Source organism: Populus euphratica, unplaced genomic scaffold, assembly GCF_000495115.2.
Source record: "Populus euphratica unplaced genomic scaffold, PopEup_1.0 scaffold45.1, whole genome shotgun sequence".
NCBI classification, from domain to species: Eukaryota; Viridiplantae; Streptophyta; class Magnoliopsida; order Malpighiales; family Salicaceae; genus Populus; species Populus euphratica.
Genome location: NW_011499886.1, coordinates 492,601 through 510,606, shown reverse-complemented (window position 1 = coordinate 510,606; position 18,006 = coordinate 492,601). Strand labels below are relative to the sequence as shown.

General features: G+C 34.3%; 1 protein-coding gene across 3 annotated transcripts; it reads right to left on the bottom strand.

The window, feature by feature from the left end:
* Positions 1-8,043: 8,043 nt before the first annotated feature.
* Positions 8,044-15,647, bottom strand: LOC105130303 (dnaJ homolog 1, mitochondrial-like). 3 transcript variants are annotated; one of them, XM_011032748.1, is made up of 8 exons: positions 15,428-15,647; positions 14,312-14,487; positions 13,054-13,195; positions 12,866-12,923; positions 10,734-10,776; positions 9,599-9,647; positions 9,426-9,506; positions 8,044-9,322 (listed from the first exon to the last, which is right to left on the bottom strand). In XM_011032748.1, exons 2-8 carry the CDS (start codon positions 14,416-14,418, stop codon positions 8,477-8,479), a joined length of 1,326 nt encoding a protein of 441 aa, XP_011031050.1. In that variant the 5' UTR covers positions 14,419-14,487; positions 15,428-15,647; the 3' UTR covers positions 8,044-8,476. The 3 variants fall into 3 exon arrangements, with proteins under 3 accessions (XP_011031050.1, XP_011031051.1, XP_011031052.1); XM_011032749.1 differs by having other exon boundaries at positions 15,444-15,647; XM_011032750.1 differs by having other exon boundaries at positions 14,312-14,490; positions 15,515-15,647.
* Positions 15,648-18,006: the final 2,359 nt, after the last annotated feature.

Below are 18,006 nucleotides of genomic sequence, written 5' to 3'. Positions count from 1 at the left end.
TTTAATACCAAGAGATAGTCATGCTGTCTCTTGAAAATTAATATTGTGGTCCCACCATCACATGGTGTGGGACCATACACAACAAATCTCCCCCTCACGCACCATGTGAGGAATTCACCATACTGACAATCAATATGCAAGTTTCAATTTAGGAGGCTTTGACAAGCCTGCTTCCCTTCTGCAAAACTCAAACTTCTCTCTCGGTAGAGGTTTGGTCATCATGTTTGACACGTTGTCATTAGTATGGATATTGTCAACAACAAATGACTTCATTTCCATAGCATCTTGAATTCATTGATATCTAACCTCAATGTGCTTTGATCGAGAGTGAAAAGTAGGATGCTTACTGAGATAGATTGCACTTTGACTATCACAGTGCAACACAAAGTTCTCTTGAACTAGGCTAAGTTCATGCAAGAACTTCTTTATCCATAACAACTCTCTACCCCCTTCTGTAAGAGCAATATATTCAGCCTCTGTAATGGATAATGCAACATATTTTTGTAACCTTGATTGCTATGAGACTGCTTCCCCTGCAAACTTCATCAAGTATCCTGATGTGGACTTTCTAGAATCAACATCACCAGCCATATCTGCATCTGTGTATCCATCCAACACAGGCTTATCATTACCAAAACATAAGCTGAAACTAGAAGTACCTTTGAGATACTTAAGTATCCATTTCACTGCTGACCAGTGTTCTTTACCAGGATTGGAGAGGAACCGACTAACCACATCAACTACATAAGCTATATCCGACCTTATGCAAACCATGACATATATCAAGCTACCAATCGCGGATGCATAAGAAATGTTTTTCATCTCATCTTTTTCTTCATCACTTGAAGGACACTGCTTAGAACTTAGTTTAAAGTGGCTTGCAAGTGGAGAACAAACAGGTTTGGAGTTGCTCATGTTGAATCTCTCAAGTACCTTTTGAACATATCTCTCCTGAGATAGCTAAAGTTTCTTCTTCTTCCTGTCACATGTGATCTTCATGCCAAGGATCTGTTTTGCTGGTCCTAAGTCTTTCATTGCAAAAGACTTGCTCAACTCTTCCTTCAACATCTGAATCTTCTTAGCATCATGGCCAACAATCAACATATCATCCACATACAACAAGAGAATAATAAAGTTTCCATCTGAAAACCTTTTCATAAATACAAAATGATCAGAAGTGGTCTTGTCATAACCACGATCAATCATGAAAGAATCAAACTTCTTATACCATTGTCTTGGAGCTTGCTTTAACCCATATAAGCTCTTTTTCAACTTACAAACTAGCTGCTCTTTGCCTTTTGCTTCAAACCCTTCAGGCTCCTCCATGTAGAATTCCTCATCTAAATCACCATGGAGAAAAATAATTTTTATATCAAGTTGTTCAACTTCAAAATTCAAACTAGCAGTTAAGCCAAACATAACTCGGATTGAAGATATCTTGACCACAAGTGAAAAGATTTCTTCAAAATCAATACCCTTCTTCTGACCAAAACCTTTCATGCAAGGTATGGTATCTTGTACCTTAGCTGTGAGCAATGTTCATCAATTTTCAACCTAAAAACCCATTTTTTCTTGAGTGCTCTCTTACCTTTAGGAAGCTTCACTAACGCAAAGGTATGGTTTTCATGCAAGGATTTCATCTCTTCTTGCATTGCTTTCAACCACTCTCTTTTCTTCTCATGTGACATAGCTTCATCAAAGCATTCTGACTCTCCCCCATCAGTAACCAACACATACTTATGAGGAGGATATTTGGTAGAAGGTTAGCGAAGTCTAGTTGACCTTCTCAATTGTGGCTCATTTGGAGCTTTCTGCATATCCTGTTCAAGAATAACATCAATATCATCATTAGTTGATTCAGGATCACCAACTAATGGCTCAATAAAAGAACCACCATTGTCATCATTTTTCAAGTCTCCCCCATGATTAGCAGGCATCAAAGGTAACTGTGGAATAGGTCTTGGATTTGAATTAGATGGAATAAAAGCAGTAGACTCTGTTTTCTCTTTCTGTTCAAAGTCTTCAATGGTTTGATCTTCAAAGAAGATAACATCTCTGCTTCTCATAATTTTCTTCTCCTTTGGATCCCACAACCTATAGCCAAACTCATCATCTTCAGAGCCCAAGAAAATGCATTGTTTTGTCTTGCTGTCAAGCTTAGACCTTTCATCTCTAGAAACATGTACAAATGCTCTGTATCCAAACACTTTTAAGTGTGCATAAGAGACATCCTTTCCTTTCTAAACTCTATCTGGAGCATCAAATTCAAGAGAAACTGATGGAGAAAGGTTGATCATGGCAACTACAGTCTTCATTGCCTCACCCTAAAAGGACTTAGGCAGCTTTGCATGAGAGACTATACATCTAATTCTTTCAATAATGGTTCTGTTCATTCTCTCAGCCACTCCATTCTGCTATGGAGTCTTAGAAACTGTCTTCTCTAACTTAATACCATGTTCCCTACAATACTTCTTAAAAGAACCCTTATATTCACCACCATTATCAACTCAAATACATTTCAGCTTTCTACTAGTTTCTCTTTCAACTCTAACATGGAAATCCTTACAGATATCAAGCACATGATCTTTGGATTTCAAACAGCACCTGATCTTTGGATTTCAAACAAGTGGCCCAAATTTTCCTGGAGTGATCATCAATAAAACTAACAAAGTACAATGCACCTCCAAGAGACTTGTCAATCATAGAGCAAACATCAGTATGAACTAAATCAAGAACATGTGATCTTCTATGTGAAGGTGATCTTTGAAATGCAACTCTGTGTTGTTTGCCAACTAAACAATGAGTACATGTGTTCAAGTTCATACCTTTTAATGGAAGGTAGTTCTTCTTGGCAAGGATGCCAAGGCCTTTCTCACTTAAATGTCCAAGCCGCTTATGCCACAGATCAGTAGAGCAATCTTCAATTGCATTCACCTCCCCTTTGATCACCTTGGCTTGTGACATGTAGAGACCCATTTTCTTCCCTTTAGCAACAATCAGGGAATTTCTGGAGAGCTTCCATTTACCATCTCCAAAGTAATTGTGATAGCCTTCTTCATCAAGAGTACCTGTAGAGATCAAGTGTAGGCGCATATCAGGCACATGCTTAGCATATTTGAGTAGCAACTTGCATCTAGTATTGGTTTCCAACTAAATGTCTCTAATACCCATAACATTATCCATCCCTTTATTTCTCATCCTAACTTGACCAAAGTCACCAGCAGTGTAGGATGTGTAAAATCACGTTGGGGTGTAACATGGTAAGAAGCTGCTGAATCTGCAAGCTAGACGGTATCCTAACGTGCAAGATTAACACAACCATCATCACAAACAATGACAACATCACCATCAAATACAACTGCAGCTGTAGCATTCTCTTCATTCTTGTCTTCATCTTTACCCTTTTTATCTCTTTTATACTTTCTGCAATCTTTTTGCATATGCCCAGACTTGTCACAATAATAACACTGAAAACCCTTCATTGACTGAGATTTTTCTCTTGGCTTCCATTTGCCTTTTCTATTGCTGAATTTTCTATCTTGCTTGCCGTAAGAGAACCTGCTTGGACTTCTCCCTCGACTTTCTGTAACAAATGCATGAGACTCAGAAGTGTTTGTCCCTTTCCCTATCTTCTCTTCATTGAGGATACAATCCTTCACTATTTTCCAAATGATCTTTCCATTCGAAGTAGAATTGTTAAGTAACACCACCAAAGTCTCCCAACTATCTGGCAATGAACTCAGTAGGATTAATGCTTGCATTTCATCGGCTAACTCAAGATTCATCAATGACAACTGATTCAAGAACCCTTGGAATATATTTATATGCACTGAAGCATTTTCACCATCTCTATACTTCAAATTCACAAGGTCTCTAACTACAAAAACCTTGTTTTGTGCACTCTCCTTTGTAAATGTTTCTTCCAACATTTTCCAAGCTGTTTAGCAGTCATGTTCTTGAGAAATATGATTAATGGACTTAGAAGATACCCATTTTCTAACATTAGCAGTAGCCTTTCTATTTAGTCCATTCCATTTTGCATCATCCATATCATCAGGCTTTATTCCTTTACATTCAATCGGCAAAGCCAAATCATTGCAATATAAGTGATCCTCCATCAATGTTTTCCATAGAAAATAATTTGAGGAAGTAAGCTTTATCATGCCCGAATCTTCCTTTTCCATTTTAACTGCACAAGAAATTCAATCTACACAACCAATGCTCTGATACCACTTTGTTGGGAAAACTAGGAACAACCAGACACCAATTTACCCGGATCAATTCAGCGGAATATAATTCACAATTCACAATTCCCAATCCTTTTCTCTCTTTGTGCAGTAAAATCAAAATTAAATAATGACCAAATATAATGCAAATAATCACACAAATCAACATCAAAATTTTAACATGGAAAACCCGATGCGGGAAAAACTACGGGACCGTAGTCCACCTAAAAACTTTCACTATCAACAAATAATGGGTTTACAATTATTCTTCCTCAGATTCAACTAAAGGATACAACATATATATCATCAAGAACAACTTATTCTCGGATTACAACAAGATTAAAGGAGAATTATTTGAGAAAAACTCACAATACTGACAGCCTTGTTTTCTGTCAAAACAGTCAGCTTCCACACTACCAATCTTCGATCCAACCATCCAGAATGAAGAGTAACGTGTCTAGATGTTGCTGTCAAAATCTTAACTCAATTCAACGATGAACGAGTTGGAAATCGAAGAAAGAACACAGGCTGCTTTGTTGCCTTTTCTTCTTTCTTTCTCTCGGTTTTCTTCTCCTCTCTTCTTCAAATTTGCTACTGCGTCTACAGTAGCTAACCAGTTAATTTTAATACCAAGAGACAACCATGCTGTCTCTTGAAAATTAATATGGTAGTCTCACCATCACATGGTGCAGGACCACACACAACAACTTTATGGTCTAACATGATGTTGTTAGAGAATTAAAGAACTTAAAAGGTTATTCTTGAAGAATAGAGTACATAATTTGTTTTTTTCAAAAATAATACAAGCATAAAACAGTCTCAATGAATTTATTGTCGGATGAGCCTGCAATGGTGGCAGCAGCTTCAGCTTTCTTCTTGTTTATCATGCAAACAATACTGGCGATTCATCGGATGCTCATCGAAGAAAGGCCAACAAAGCATATATGTATACCATTACATATAATCTCCATGTTAGAATTCCATCCACTTTGTGTCAAAAAAGCTACAATTGATGGATGAGAAAGTACCTCATCCTGAGGACGCCAAGGTGCTGGGAACCCTCTATTCTTGATCTCCCCGTGATATTCTCTAGGTAAAAATATCAGGCCTAAGTACTATCCATAAAAATGGATGATTGCAATTTGCCAGCCCTCATGCAAAATTCTTGAACTGTTGGTCTGCTACCACTGTCATGCTACCATAATTCACGTACAGAACTGAGTTGGGCTCTTGTTTATCATGCATGGTAGATCTATTTTCCTTCGATATAACCAGGGGGTTTGTGATCATCTTCTTAAGTAGATAAGTGGATCAGATTGATCCTGACGTTATTTCTATTGATCATTCGTGGGATTTTGAGAAGGTTCAGACTATTTATCCGACTTTATTTGCTGATTTGATTAGAGATATTCCCCTTGTTAAATGGGCGGCAGTTCATGATTGATTAAAATAGGAAGGATCAATGTCTTTTACAATTTCTCGTCATGGTAGATCCCAAAATCTCCTACAATTTCTCTCGGGTGTTTTTTTTAAAATATTTTTTAATTAAAAATATATTATAATAATATTTTTTATTTTTGATATTAACTTATCAAAATTATCTAAAATATATGAATTTTTTAGACAAAAACATAATTTGAAAAAAAAAATTAATAAAAGAGCTGAAACAATATATATATACCGTTTTGTTTCATTAGCTCCCTTATTTTTATTTTTGATAGGAACGAAATAATTATGGAGTCGTCGTAGAAAGATTTTTATAATATATTTTCCTATACTTTCGAAATAAGGGGTGGTGGCGCAGTTGGCTAGCGCGTAGGTCTCATAGCTTCTGAGTTATCCTGAGGTCGAGAGTTCGAGCCTCTCTCACCCCAATGTTTTGTTTTTCTTTTTTAACAATAACCAAGCACTATATAACACGTGTGAGTCCATCTGTGGCAAATTAAGCTCTTGAAATGGTTGGAGAACCATGAGATTGATACGCATAGTTATGGAAGAATTTCTGCAAAATTTATGGTAACATCATTTTAGAGCCCCTGAATCTGCAATACAGAGATACAATTTCATCTCGCAAGGAAAAGATGTCCGGTCTCCTAACTCAGTGTTTGTTTTGGTTTTTCAAGATTTCTGGGCCTTTCTTTGAAATCCCACAGAAGTTTCATTCGTTTTCTATGTCACCTTACATTGCGGTGGTAAGTGAAGGAGCTAAAAAAAATTAAATAAAAAATATTAATATATAGATGTGTTATATATAGAAAACTCTAAAATTAATTTTTTAAAAATTTTAAAATAAAAAAAGTTATGTTGTAATTATTTTTTTAAATTTTTGTATTTTAAAATTACTTCATAATAACTTTATTTTTAATTTTATTAAAGATTGTTTTAATATATAAAATTAAATTTTTATTTATTTATTTCTAATTTTTTCATAAACTAGTAAAATTATTAGTATTAATTTTTTATTGACTTATTATTTTATACAAGTAGATTAAATATAAATATTAATATATTTTTTAATTTTTTTATTATGTTTTTAATTTTTTAAGTTGTTCAGTATTTTATTTTTAATTATTAATAAATTGATCATTATTATTTTTCATATAAAATTCATAATAAAATACATATTAATTTATTAAAATTCATTTCATTTAATATTCATATATGTGTGTGTATATATATATATATAATATTATTTATACATATATTAATTTAATAAATCCAGAAATTATCATAAATTCTAACATTTTTAATAATTAATTATTAAGGAATAAAACTAAAATGAAAAAAATAAAAAAACTCACTTAAAATATAAAAAATAAAAAATAACTTACTTAACTAATTAATAATTGAGAAATTGAATAGAAGTTTTGTAGAAGGAAGAGATATAGGAACAATAATTTAAAAAAAAATGGATTAATTAATAGTTAATAAAAATTAAACTTGTTAAGTTATTATATTAAAATTCTAATATAAAAAATATTAAAAAAAAAAAGATTAAGGATGTAATTACCCTCTGTTGTAGCTCCTTTGATTTAAGGAATAAATTTATAAATATTATTATCATTTCAGTATTTTATCTAAGATGAATTATATTACTATTTTTATTTTAAATTATTAAAAATTTGTTTTGTTTTATTTTTTATAGTCTTTTTATAATATTTTTAATGTTGTTGTTAGTAACATTTAAGTATAAATATTTTGAACTCTAATACTAATAAATATTATGTAACAAAAAAGTATGATATTAACATCAGGAATTCAAAATAAATCTCAATCTTATTATTAATAGTCCTAACTATAATATTAGCAAACATCAAGGATATTTTTAATTTTAACATTAATGCATATGAATATTATTGACTTTAATATTAATATATAAACTAGTAAGATTTGAATTAAAAACAAAACATATATTTTTATTATTTATATATATATATATATATTAAAAAATAGATATATATTTCATCATATATGTTTACAACTCAATACTAAATTATTAAAAAAAATATGAGGAACCTATAAATAGATCCAAAAAAGTCCCTAAATTTTTCTAAACTTCTATGTCGATGGCAACTCTATATTTGTATTACCATATCAGCGGAGGCATCCCAAAGTACAAAGGAGTGGATATGCCTCTAGAGTTGCCCGGAGGTTATGAAAACAAATATAACCTGCCAAGAAAGCTTACCTGCCTGCATTTCACGCAAGAAAACAAAGGCGAAAGGGGATTAGACAGACAGTAATCCGTGCATTGACTGACCATATGTACCATCTATCAAATGCTAAACGAGTTACAGTAAAAAAACTAATGGAAAGAAGAAGAAAAGTGAATTCTTTTCTTGTTTGAAAGGCTTATCATGAGGTTGTTCAAACCTCACAGCTCAAAATATCAGCACAAAAGGTAAGGTTGTTGCACATATTTTAGCTATTATCCCAAAGAATAATTAATAAGCAAGTGACCTACCCGTTCAACAAAAAAAAAAAAAAAAGGAAATTCAGAGGAAAAAAATCGAATAACAGGAAGTCTACATGTTCCATCTCCTATTTTATCTGCTCATTTTGAAGCTATAATTTATATGGGACAAGATTATCACAATGACTTTACCTACCACTGCAAATACCTGTTTACTCCTTTCACAGTTCAAATGATGGAGAACTGCACCCCCTTCCCCAAACATCTAACATTGTTATCAAAATTTTGCACCAACAAAAAGGCAACATGTTGCGAATAGAGAACAGTGTCTAGGCAACTATCTTCTGCTGGTTGCTGTTTTGCCCTTGCTTAGGTCTGCAAGCTCCTCGATAAGCTTTTTTTCTTCACTGCTCAATCTTTTTGGAATTTCAACTTGTACCCGGACCAACTGATCACCCCTCATGTTGCTTTTGCTTAGCACAGGGACTCCCTTCTTGGCCATTACAAGAGTTGTGTTTGGCTGAGTTCCAGCTGGGATCTTCAAATCAACCATGCCATCCACTGTTGGAACCTTAATAGTGGTACCCAAAATTGCATCTATGTATGATACCTTGCACGTGTATAAGATGTTGGTGTCATCACGTTTTAGCACACGGTCTGGCATGACTTCAATAGAGACAAAGAGGTCACCAGGTGATCCACCTCTCCTTCCAGCATTACCTTCAGATCGGACCCTCAAACGGCTACCAGAGTCCACACCAGCCGGAACTTTCAAACTGATACGCTTTGTCCGCCTTACCCGTCCATCCCCAGAACAGGTGTTGCAAGGGCTAAATGTTTCCCCGGTCCCACCACATGAAGAGCAGGTCATAACCTGCTGGAAAACACCTAAAGGAGTCCTTGTTGATGAAACAACTTGGCCTTGTCCGCCACATGTACTACATTTAGATGGCTTTGTGCCAGGTTTGGCACCAGAACCATCACAAGTCCCACAGCTCTCTAGTCGGGTTATCTCAATTTCTTTTTCAACCCCAAAAACTGCTTCCTTAAAAGTTAAGACAAGATTGTAATATTCATCCTGGCCATCAACTGCTCTATTTCGGGAAGCTCTGCCTCCCATGCCACCCATGCCCCCCATGCCCTCAAATAGTGACTCAAACAAATCGAAAGGATTGCTGAAGTCCTGTTATGAGAAAATAGTGGGTGAGGCAAAAAATATGGACGGGATAATACCTTTAAGTCCTTTAAAACAAGTGACTTTTTCATAATTTTCATTAGAAACTTACTCCCATGTCCATGCCAGCACCTTTAAGTCCAGCCTCTCCGTACCTGTCATATAAAGATCGCTTTTCGTCATCTGATAATACCTGCAAGACAAGTTTATGATCAAATCAACTACTTAAGAACATGGAACACAAAATCACAACTCAAATCATAGACAACAAAACTGCGCTTTTACCTCATATGCATTGCTAATTTCCTTAAACTTCTGCTCTGCATCAGGTTTTCTGCAGCACAGAAATTCAATATTATCAAACAAGTCTGGAAATTAAATTTGTTACGTGAAGATGAAACTTAATATAAATAATTATGAGACCCCAAAATTGGTTGCTTCCGTATTAAATTAGGATAGAACACAGCATTATCTTCCTATTCTTTGATAACAACATTGATCATTGATGGTGAAGATCCTTTATTTAGAATTTATGGAATGTTAAGAGTTTGAAATTAACCTCCATCTTTGATATTTAAATCCTCTAAGCAGGATATTGGACTTCAGAGCCAGCTCCTATCACCACTCACCAAGTCAAAATCCTCGAGTTCTCACGCATAATTGATATGAAATGCCAGTAACCAAATTTTATCCAAAGTCATACAAATTCTAGATCAAAACACATTGATAACTGTCCATATTGACCTCATCATATCAGGAGAGAACTTAAAAGGCAACATGAAATAGGAAATTAGAGAAAAAGCTGCTGCCTTAAGATGGCATTCAAGGTTCAAATGGATGAGGGCTTTCTATATTAGTAGCTACAAAATAATGGAAGGAGCATAACAAATGATTGCCAGTGTTCTAAGTTGACAAAAAATTCATTTGCTGCCCTCATTTCTCAGTATTAAATGGAACTGAAAGATGGAAGCTATAGCTCTCTTCATGCAGGCGAGGGCGCTTGACTTTACACTGAAGAGCACAATTGATTTCTCCAATTTTCAAGCGTGTTTGTGCTAATTCTAAAACATGGCTTGACCAGTAGGAGACTTGGAACATTAAATTACCGTTTACCCAATTTCTTAAAATCAATGGATTTTATAGCTTTGATTAGTCCAATACAAAGTGCTTCTCCTGATCATGTAGCGGGCATGACCTAACAATTAAGCACATGTTAACTCACACAATCCAAGAAGTCTGTTCATGCCTTCACTGAAGGCTTGTCCATATCACCATACATTACCATACAAATTACAAACATATGGGGCAGTCTCTAAAAGAAGGAAAGGGAAACCACCCAGAACTAGTCCAAAAGCTTAACAAGCAGAACATATGACACACAGTTCACATAAATCAAAGTTGTTAAAAAAAAGCAACTTACTTGTTCACATCTGGATGGTAACTCCTAGCAAGCTTCCGATAAGCTGAAACGCATTAGGAATAAAAAAGGTCAGAACTTATTTTATAAAAGAACAATGGTAGCTATGCTAAAAGCAGTAATAAACTGAATAAATTTGATCTGTGGCAAGCATACAAGTTCATTCCTGAAATAACTTGAAGAATTGCCCTATCAAGACAAGTGACCTTATCAATTAATGTAGATAAACCCAGCCTTCACAGAAATTCCAGAAGTAGATATTCCAACTCAACAAGATCTCTTATTTATTTATTCTGTAGATAAAAAATCAGTCCATTACAGTGCTTGATTTCCCTACTTCATCCAGATCAAGACATTTTTCAAGATAAACCAAAGTCAACCCATTTGGTTATTCATGATCGATATAGGAGTACCACTAATCATGACAGAAAAACAGTATAACATACCAACCCCAATCAAGATACCAATAAATCCACCACAAAAAATTCAGTGAGCACAAAAACACAAATGCAAACTTATTTCATAGGCAACATGAACAGGAACGGGCATTAATGGTTCTCTACATAAAGGCTTTGAGAAAGGAAATGAAACACATAAGGTTGCAAGAGCAGTTTTTGTTCCTCCAGTGCACAGCCAGTAATTAAGGTTACCAAGTTCTCCAAAAAGCACCAAAATGTATTTAAAGAAGAAGGAAAGCTGAAACATCAGACTTGAAGAACAACTACGTGTATTGGATCATCGTAACATAAATTTGAAACTGGGTGTTTGTGGCATAATCTTTTCTAGTTAATGTTGAGCTTTCTTTTTATTATTGTTCAGATTAACATATCAATTCCAAAGATGAGAGTACTTTGCCAGTTCAATTTTTTTAGGTCATAGATTGCAGTACTGACACATATGTTATTCAAGGATTGCGCCACCAGGACCTTATATGTGATTGCTTGTATTTTCAGGCTTATATCCCTAAAAGTTGTCTTTGTTTCCCAACTATTTCCAGCCAATTTCATCATTTTTTTTAAAAATAATTCTTGCCACCCTGCAATTGGCTGGCAGTACATAGAAACAATTATTTACCATCTTTTGAGGCATGCTTTAAACCCAAAAACATATTACCCATGGAAAGCCAAAATCCTTGTTAAAAGCCTGGCTACTGATCTCAAGTGGGACAGCTACTGATCTCAAGTACTTGTCCCACTTATCACTGCCCTTATTGAGACAAATGAGCAACGATCAACATGCACAAATGACAAGCTCAGTGCATGGAGCAGTATTTCTTGCTTAATCACAACCTCCCACTACACTATTTTCTAAGAAATTAACCACCTAATAACCCCTGTTGGAACAACCCCAATTCTTCTAGTTCCAGCCACAGTTCAAAAATTCATGAACCCAAGTTCTCGATTTGTAACAATGAATCAGCAACAAGAGCTGGATTTTTACACCAATTTGAAGACCCCAGCTTCCTCCATTCACCTAAAAGATCCTTAAAATCAGAATCTAGCAATAGCATTAGCCCTCCACTTGACAATTTGAAGCAGCAACAGCAAACCTGCTGCTCTACTGTTCTATAGATTGGAAGTCAGGCATGAATTTTATGTTAATAGCATCTAATACTCTCTTTTAACAGCTTTCGTTGAAATACACAAATACTCCCTCCAGTAATGTAAGGCTTCATGAAGAAGCTCACAGCAGTATTAAGATGGGCACTTTTCAGTGTACATTATGTGATCCAAAAAGGCAATATTTTATGAAATTCTACAAAATTTCCTGGGCTACTGTATCCTCAGTCTTAGATTGCCATAGCAGATTAACACTTGTACACTTAAGATATACCATACCAACATTAATCACAGAATAGTAATTCTGTCAATTGCCAGATAGACAGGATGAATTTTGTCCTCTATTGGATATCAACAGGCATGAGTATTAGGATGTGGTACAACCATTCAAGCATATTGCTCAAGAACATAAAATGAGATAAGTAGAGTGGCAGAGGCAATATTAATAAAGTTCTGAAGATGGGGCAAGCAAAACATTACTTTTCAGTGCCATTAGGCCTCCTACACAAAAAAGTCATTGCTGAAATGGGATTAGGCTTCAATAAACGAAGGATAGTAGGTGTGCCATGTACATACCGCTTTTAATTTCAGATTTACTTGCATTTTTTGATACTCCAAGAACAGAATAGTAATCCTGCAAATGAGAAAAATGTTATAGTTCTAAGTCAAGCAAACATTTAAGAACCGAATAAGCAAAAAAAAAGAGTCAATACTGCCACCAATGTCATCATTGAGAAAAAAATAAAACTATAGTTTAGACTCACACTATCCGCTCTCACTACAAACCGTGCTCCCCTACGCTGATTTGAAGTTTGAGAAGTCCCTGTATAAGATAACACAGGGAAGGAATTCCGTGAGAACAAGCTTGAGCTTGGTGCCGCCAAGTAGCTCATCATGGTGTTAATACTGCAAGATGGTTTTAAATACAGTCAATTATCCGTCTCTGTACAAAATAATTATGAGAACTCATTATAGCACATGATCGGATGAAAACGTCATGCTACAAAATGCTAATAAATCATGTGGCAACACATGACACAAAAATTATGATACCAATAATAATAAACTGTTGTTATACAATGCTAATGCCCAAAAAAAATAGTTGAACTCCTTCAACCACCATATAACTAATTTTGAAAGGTACTATCCTAGGATAATAACTTAATACAGCTTTCAGTTATATGGCTGCCTACAAGTAGAAAAGCACCTAATGCTTGGACCTATACCAGGTGAAAGAGCATCGAATTTCATCTTTAGATAAAAGAAATGTTAACCTCCAGGGCCCTCAAGGAGCACCAAATTGTGTCAAATTGTCCATTTAAAAAAACACATCAGGGTTGATCTCATAAGCAAACAGAATACGGTTATTCATTTGATTCCAGCTTCAGAAGAGGGACAAACAAAACCACGTGAGGGGATCCATTCTTCATAGTAAACATGTGCTTTCCTCCTCGACTTGTAAAAGGACCTTCATGTCCTGCCCTTCTTTTTGTCTTGGTAAATACTCGTATTGTCTACATGATCATTTTGAAAGCAGCACTCTAAAAAAAAAAATCACTGATAAATTCACTTTATTCGGACATGAATTCTGTTTGCCTTTGTAGAAGACTTATGGACTTGAAGAACCATTCATGATATTAGACTATCAGGATCCTCGAGTGCCCTCAAGTGAAGAAGTGATCATGATCTTTGTCAGTCCAAAAAGGTAAAAATCTCACTACAGAGCATGTCAACAGAATTTGCTTTCTGCAATCAAGGACCTGCTACAGAGCTTACTATTATTGCCTGACCACTGGCAAATTTCAATACTACTACTTTTAGTTATCTCCATGTGTCTATGTAAAACAAAGTGGGCTCTTGCTGATCCAAGAGTAAGCATGATCTGGCATGGCTAGTTCAAAGCAGTTAGGAACAAGTTGTGGTGGCCCAAAGGGACCGACAGATATATATGTATAATCTAGTGTGCGCACGCGCGCACATGTATTTGTGTGTGAGAGAGAGAGGTTAAATAGATATGCTCACCCATTTCGAGCTTTCATTGTCCTTTTTGGCATATAGGATCTTATCATAAACTGAGGGCGAATACCCCATTGAGCAATTGATGTGCTTCCACAAGGCATAATTGCCATCTAAATAGATTTCAGCAATAGAAAAGACCTTATCAGCTAGTTTACGCCCGATCCCTGCCCTTCTTCAAGCTGAAAAAAGTATAAAGCTTTGAGGTTTAGTTTACCATATATAATAAAATCCAAAGTGAATTGAACAAATTATTGCATACAATGTACACAATGGACAGGGTTTTGCTCGTATTTTCCCAAAAAACAAATGACCAACTGATATATATATATATATAAGGCAACAGATGCCATGTGCAGATTTAATAGGAAAAAAAAAACATAATCAGAAACCCATTGTTTGCAGTGAAACCAATCACTGGTCATAGGTTTCTACGTCATCAGCATAGAACCTTGCTGGGAACCTAATGACAAATGTTTGTATCAAAACCACTAAGACATAACAGAAAACCACCAGAAGTTTCACTCAACAACAGGAAGAGTTTCACACGACTTGTGGTTGACACTCCTGCTAAAACCTTAATGATTAACACTTCCATCCCAAGCCCGCATAAGGGTAACAATGCAGGACATCAAGACAACAGGCAATTAGCAAAAGAAAAATTAACCATTTTTTAACACATCTGTTTATGGGGCTCTATTCCATACGTTATAAGTTACTCCTTTTGTGTTTGGCAACAATTTAGAAGAGCTTCTCTTTGTTTCTCAGAACTAAGAATGGAACTTTTAGCTTTCAAATTCAGTAAAAACATTCAAAATGCCAACCAAACAACACAAAATTACATGTACAGCTAGGGTTCCAATCCCAACAACAACAGTAAAAACACCTCAAAATAGGAGACCAAAAGAGACGCAATTTGCAATTTCGTATTCATGTGAAATAACAAAGTTTCCAGTGACCCAATAACAAAATAAAAGGACCCTATATTCAATAACAGCATCGCCTAAATGATAAAACATAACCATTAATTAAAAAAAAACAAAAACAAAAAATAAATGTATCTTTCTAGCTATATATAAGAAGTCCGACAAAAGTAGGGCAGTCAAAGAGAAAGCAAAGCACCCTATATAAAAGGAACCTGCTCCGTGTATTCTTTTTCTTCTTTTCTCTTTTCAAGTCTCAGTAGCTTGCCTGCTTAGCTGCTTCTCTCTTAGCTGCTTCTCTCTCACGCTCATACAGAGGTAGAGAGAGGGAAAGGTTTTGGTGGCAGACAGGAGTAGGAGGAAGCGCAAGTAAAAGGAGGATGAGGCTAGAGGTTTCTCATTGGAGAAAAGGAAAATCTAATTTAAATCGGCTTATTATTAGGTGATTTTGCCTCACTAGTTGTCTATTTGTACCCTACTTCTCTGCCGTTCAATATTATTCGTTTCATCTTATGTCTTAGATTCCTTTTCTTTGATACTGTCTAAAACCCAAGTCTCTTCGGTCATGTGCTCCTCTGTACTCTTCCTATTATAAAAATAAATAAATGGAGCTTTTTCTTCTTCTTTTTTTTATTCCAAACTTTTTGGAGTGCACTTGCGAAGTTGTTGCATATTGGCAAACATTTTTATTTAAATGAATTCTAACTTAAATCTTAATTTTCCCACGGTTTAACTAAGATTTAAGTTAGAATTAATTTAATCTCTGGTGTAAGAATACCTAATCAATAATCATGTTATCTATAATTAGTATTCACAACATAAGAAATAAATATAAAAAAACATATTTAGTTAAAAAATATAAATATATAACAATTTTAAAATATTTTTTATGCTTTTACAAGAAAAAAATATAGAAATGCACGTAGGTCCATTTATAAAATCATTTTAAGAGATTTAAAATTGAATTAGTTGTGGTTATAATATGAGAGTTTTTTCTTTTTTTAAAAAAAATCATTTTATCATAGTTGTTTGATAAAATTATATATGTTTAATTTTTATAAAAAATTAAAGTTAACTCAATTGTGTTTTAGACATACCATTTTGAAAACAAAAATAGCATGAAAATTTTATGCAAATTGCAGCTAAAACGATGCTACTAAAAATTTGCCTACAAAAGTCTTCTTGAATATAATACCATGTCATCATTTCATGTAAGTAACCAATCATCATCATATCAACATGGTCATGCTATTGAGTTATAAATCATCGAGTTTTATATGAATCGAGTTGAGTCTCAATTGCATGTAGAGATTGAGTGTAATTGATCCTATATGTAACCGAATATATAAATCAATATGAACTATTCATTAGGTCAAAACTTTGTTGATCAAATTAGAGCCATTTGAAATGTGATTTGGTTGATTTCATACTTATTTTCCAATAATTTAATTGTTTCGGATGCATCAATATGGTCTATTTGTTGATATATAGATTGAAAATGGTGATGGTAATATAATGAGATGAATTGCCTAGGAAATATAACATATTGTAATCATCTTGGTAGGTGATAGTGATTAAAAAGAAAAGGTTGCACATGTTAGCTCAATATATATGTTGAATTGTTAAGTGATAAGTCAGCCTTATTAAAAGGAGTTTAGCATGACTTGAAGCCTCGAGAAAAGGGCAAAATTAGGATATTCTATACACCTAATTATATGGAATGTGGAGGATTAGGGTGTAAAGTGAAAAATTATAAAAGACAAATCCTAATGAATTGGTAATATTGGTAGTCTTGCCAAGTGTAAAGAAATCATATTATAGATACCCAAAATGTTCAAATTATTTATGATAGAGTAAAAAATAAGACTTCATAACTAAGTATGCAATGGAAGAATTATCAAGAATAGTCGCAGCACAGCTAACAAGTTAAAGTTATTTTTGAACAATGATATTGTTCACATAAATAATATTGGTTACATATTTGGAAAGATAATATGATAAATGAATATGGTATATGAAACTCTATTTAAGGAGATTAGGTTTTAAATGAGACTATTAGTGATCTCTCTAACCTTTTATACTAACTTAGTGAAAGTATTATTCGCACGATATTATTATTGTACATGTTATAGTTTGTGGTGAAACGATGGTAGTTTATAAAGTTAATGACAAATGGATGATCGAGTTCTTCATGTTCAATGATATGATAGAAATGTGATTTCTCTAGAGATGCTTGATTAACTATAAAGAAGTATAGTAAAGAAAAGAAAGATTAGTACCTTATTTTGACTCAAAGATATGTGATAAATAGAGTTACTATTAAAAATAAGTAAGCATTAAGGAAAAATCACCAATAGAGCAGCCATCTTAGAGAGCTTAGAAGATGATGAAATAAATGATTCCATTCTTTAGCACATGTGTTTAGGCCATGTTAATGAAGAGGCTCTGCAAAGGTTAATCAAACAAGGTCTATTAAAAAGCATAAAACTAGGAAGCATGGGTCCTGTAGGTATTGTGTTCTTGAAAAATAGACAAGGATCAAGTTCGGCACCGTTGTACACAACACAAAATGGATTTTAAACTATTTTCACACAAATGTATATGGGACCTTCAAATAATGAATCTATTGGAGGTAAATAATGGCTTGTTACTTTTATTGATGCTTTCTCGTGAAGAGTGTGAAGAGTATGATTGTACATGATGAAATATAAAGATGAGGTCCTTGATATCTTTTTGAAATATAAGAAAATGATGGAGACTTAAATTAGAAGGAAGGTT

Bases quoted from the DNA above. Each gene is read 5' to 3' on its own strand.
- LOC105130303 (XM_011032748.1), bottom strand. From the start codon at position 14,418: ATGGCAATTATGCCTTGTGGAAGCACATCAATTGCTCAATGGGGTATT. The intron at 9,648-10,733 runs GTAAGTTGCTTT...TCTGTGCTGCAG, and splicing joins TACCATCCAGATGTGAACAA to AAAACCTGATGCAGAGCAGA. The intron at 9,323-9,425 runs GTAAGTTTCTAA...TTCTCATAACAG, and splicing joins GTGCTGGCATGGACATGGGA to GACTTCAGCAATCCTTTCGA.